Below are 4,068 nucleotides of genomic sequence, written 5' to 3' on the forward strand. Positions count from 1 at the left end.
CTCTACTTAATAACTGACTACCATGAAAATGGATCATTGTATGACTACCTCAAATCGACCACTCTAGACAATAAAGCTATGCTGCGACTGGCCTACTCCTCTGTGTCAGGACTCTGTCACCTCCACACAGAGATCTTTGGCACCCAGGGCAAACCTGCCATTGCTCACAGGGATCTGAAGAGTAAGAACATACTTGTGAAAAGAAATGGGACCTGCTGTATAGCTGACCTAGGACTGGCTGTCAAGTTTATCAGGTGAATTTCTCATGAATGTCTTCTATTTAGGATGAATGATGAGAAATATTGGAATTCATGTATTTAAAGTAATTTTTGTCCTTATTACTTAGAACTCTGACTCTTTAGTGACACAAATGAAGTAGATATTCCCCCCAATACAAGAGTCGGTACAAAGCGCTACATGCCTCCAGAGGTTCTGGAAGAGACTTTGAACAGAAGTCACTTTCAGTCTTACATCATGGCTGACATGTACAGTTTTGGGCTCATTCTCTGGGAGATTGCACGTCGCTGCATCTCAGGAGGTAAATGGAGTGAATAAATAGTTGTAGCACCTTCTAAAAGCTAAACGGCGTCAGAGAGGAATGTGACTCTTCTGTAACGTGTTTATTGTAGGAATCCTTGAAGAGTACCAGTTACCGTACCATGAGCTGGTTCCAACAGACCCTTCATATGAAGACATGAGAGAGGTGGTCTGCATCAAGAAGCTACGACCATCCTTTCCTAATCGATGGACCAGCGATGAGGTAAAACATGGAAAAATATTCGACATTACTCTTGCAGAAACGAACAAATCGGCAATCTCTGTAACATAAGTTTGTGTTTCCTCAGTGTTTGAGACAGATGGGAAAGCTGATGACAGAATGCTGGGCCCACAATCCAGCCTGCCGCCTCACAGCCCTACGGGTCAAAAAGACACTTGCCAAAATGTCAGAATCACAGGATATCAAGCTGTGAGAAAGCACTGCCTGGTGTGTGTTTACACGCATACAAAAGGCAGGTACTAACACTGGCTCTATTCCAGGCCGTACAAGCTGGGGGTTTTTTGTTTGTTTGTTTGTTTGTTTTTTGGGGGGGAAAGGAGGGGGAACATGAAGCAGAAGATCACTTGGGGGATCCCATGATGACATACTTTGAGTTCAAATGCTGAGAAATCTGTAAAGTCCCCTCAAAAACAATCAGAACTAACTGTGCATGGTCCTCTTCTGTTCTTCAAAGAAGATGAGACAAATTACATTTCCGACTAGTGTGAAGACTCTAAAGCCAGATATAGGTTCCTGTTCACATGCTCCAAAGGCCTTGGAGAAAGAGACTTGAGTTTGACTTGGCACTGTACATGCTGAGATACACAAACAGGCTACTGACCAGAGAGTGGAAGACTATATGATTGCTTTCTGTGAAAGCTACCTTACCCGTAGATGAAGGTCTGATTAAAAGAACCGAAGGGATGTGCGTCAAGGCAATCTGTTATTGCAGCATTACACCTCCTTTCTAAACACTTCCTTGGATTGAATACACTTTTGTCACTTTTAAATAGCTTTAAATTGCTCTTTGTTATGACAAGTGACACTGTGACGGAAATAAACATATTTTGAAGGTGTACACGTTTCGATTGTGGTGATACCATTTGTAGACACTGAAGAAAAGGTAAATTTGTTTTGTGAGCTAATGAGAATACCAAACGTTTTCCATGTACAACTTTAAGGTAATTTGTAAAAACAAAAAAAACAACGTAATAATAATAAATAAGTTAATATGTATAAATAAATCTAGATTGGGGCTCTAATGACCTCTGTGTTTCTTTAGGCTTCTTTGGGACATGTATTAAAAATAAAACCTGCCTCGGAAGAGGCGGCGTTTCACCAGTGGAATGGTTAAAGCAGAGCAGTGCCCCCCATAGCCACTGTAGAGCAAGTACAGGAAGGAAGGCCTATCACACAATCTGGAACTGCTTCACACAAACTGTAAGGTGAAGTTTTGCTTGATTATCTAGTGATCCATTATAAATGTGTGGATTTTTGTTAGTTTAGGGGTGCCAAAAGTTGCCATGTCACGGCTCATTGTTATTATTCACTAATTCCCAATGACTGTGGCTCCCGTAACAAAAAGATGGAGTGTATTTAAAGCAGTGGGTTTAGCAGTATGCCCTTATAGTGAAAGAGTGCACTAAGAAGTTGGCTGGTTCAAGAAAGCACCCAAGCCTCACCCAAAATATTAAATGGTAAATGGCCTGTATTTATATAGCGCTTTTCTAGTCCCTAAGGACCCCAAAGCGCTTTACATATCCAGTCATCCACCCATTCACACACACATTCACACACTGGTGATGGCAGCTACATTGTAGCCACAGCCACCCTGGGGCGCACTTAAACCACAAGAAGTTAACTTGTTGACTTTATGAAATTTTTAGTTCCTACTTACAAGCCGCCCTTATACATGTACATTAGTGTTAAACTATTTCAGTATAATAAACCAGTTCTGTTGAACGCAAATGGCACTTTGGCACTGATCAAGTCAGTTTCTATTAGGCAAGTTCCTCCATTAACTCAAACTCTCACATAGAAACATTCCACTGTTGGGAAACTTCATGATGTCATATTTCTCCAGGTAAAAAGTTATCACAGTTAGGGGCCTTGTTAGATCATCCACAGTGGTGTGCTGTCACGACATCAGTGACTTCTCTGACTGGCTTATTTTATTTTATTTTTTAGCTTTCATAATTCCTCAGTTTCCATTTCCATTTCCTTCAGAGGTCACTGAATTTCAATCTTGCTCTTGTCAACAAAACGACAGCGTTTTTCTTGTGGATGGAGGTTTTGGTGTGGCAGATTTGTTGTGATATACAGTAAATGCCCTTTCTTTCCTCTTGGGTGTTGTGCCTTATTTGATCTGTATCTGCTGTAGTTGTCCGTGAGAGAAAGTCGTGTTTTTATTCAGTAAAAGGTTGAACATTCCCCCCCCAATAAAGTGTTTCACTCATCCAAATGGCTGATGTTCAATTTGTGATAACTGAATGAGGTGAATACTAACAAGTCATTGCCTCTTACTGTTAAGACACACGCTCCATATTTTCTTTGTTGGAAAAAAAAAAGAAAAAAGCAGCATGCCTCATTACAACCCACTGGTGCTGCTGAGCACACAGCATGTTAAATAGTGACACCATAAGGATTTTCCGTTTCAATTTCCTCCCCTTCAGGCTTCTTTATCCCACAAATTATTGAGTCTGGAGCATGTAAATGTGAATTTCACAGAAATCATAAGAAAAATAAGTATCGGAAATGAAAAATATCTTTTTTCATGCGCTACAAATCGGATTTCTGACCAAGTTGGGATATTACACGCAAGTAAAAGTTGTGTTGAAATAAGCCACCAAATGCAGCACAGGTTTTCAGCATTGCTTATAAATATAATTTATTAATTGTCTTAAAAATTCTTTCTTACACTTTGTACAGAGAACAATTAGAGGAGATAGAGAGGCAAGCATTCAGCAAGATTGAGCAAGACTCATGAAGCGTGCCAGAACTAGCTAAAATGGACCAACACTATCCCACACTAATCAAATCAAATCACTCCCGATAGTAAAACCAGGAGTGCACGTACAAGGACAGCTCTAGATAAAGACTTCTATCATGATAACCAATGCCAAGTTTGCATAGTAGACACTGCTTTTACAAAAAAGGAACAAAAGAAAAAACTTAAATTAAAAAAATCAAACATACAAACTATTAACTGTACTGCTTTTTCATATTCAGAAATTTGCCAAATATAGCTGACAGTACACAACTGTACACACTGGAAATAGAAAATATTATTTTTTTTTTTTACATACTTAGATATCTTAATACTACTTTCTTCATTTTCACATCATGAAGGATCATCTCCTGGAGGCCTACACGTGCTCTCCTCATGAAAACCTCCCTTGTCTCGCTTTTGCTTTTTTAACAGAAAATCGATTCTTCTGGTAAACTGTACACTTCAAATCTGAGGTGGAGCTATGCTATTTTCATTTTTTTTTAAACAATTCCTAATGTCGTAGTTCAAAAAAATAGATGTT

The 4,068-nt window shown here is 39.3% G+C and overlaps 1 protein-coding gene across 1 annotated transcript in view; it reads left to right on the plus strand.

The window, feature by feature from the left end:
- bmpr1ba (bone morphogenetic protein receptor, type IBa) overlaps nucleotides 1-2,271 on the plus strand; it is a 63,325-nt gene extending 61,054 nt beyond the window's left edge. Inside the window, exons 10-13 of the mRNA XM_013914032.1 lie at nucleotides 5-254; nucleotides 363-538; nucleotides 630-760; nucleotides 846-2,271. Coding sequence (XP_013769486.1) covers nucleotides 5-254; nucleotides 363-538; nucleotides 630-760; nucleotides 846-971 — 683 coding nt within the window. The 3' untranslated portion in view covers nucleotides 972-2,271. The remainder of the gene's footprint in view (nucleotides 1-4; nucleotides 255-362; nucleotides 539-629; nucleotides 761-845) is intronic.
- The last annotated feature ends 1,797 nt before the right edge of the window (nucleotides 2,272-4,068 follow it).

This window comes from Pundamilia nyererei, unplaced genomic scaffold, assembly GCF_000239375.1.
Source record: "Pundamilia nyererei isolate P.nyererei 1_Seehausen unplaced genomic scaffold, PunNye1.0 scaffold00006, whole genome shotgun sequence".
NCBI classification, from domain to species: Eukaryota; Metazoa; Chordata; class Actinopteri; order Cichliformes; family Cichlidae; genus Pundamilia; species Pundamilia nyererei.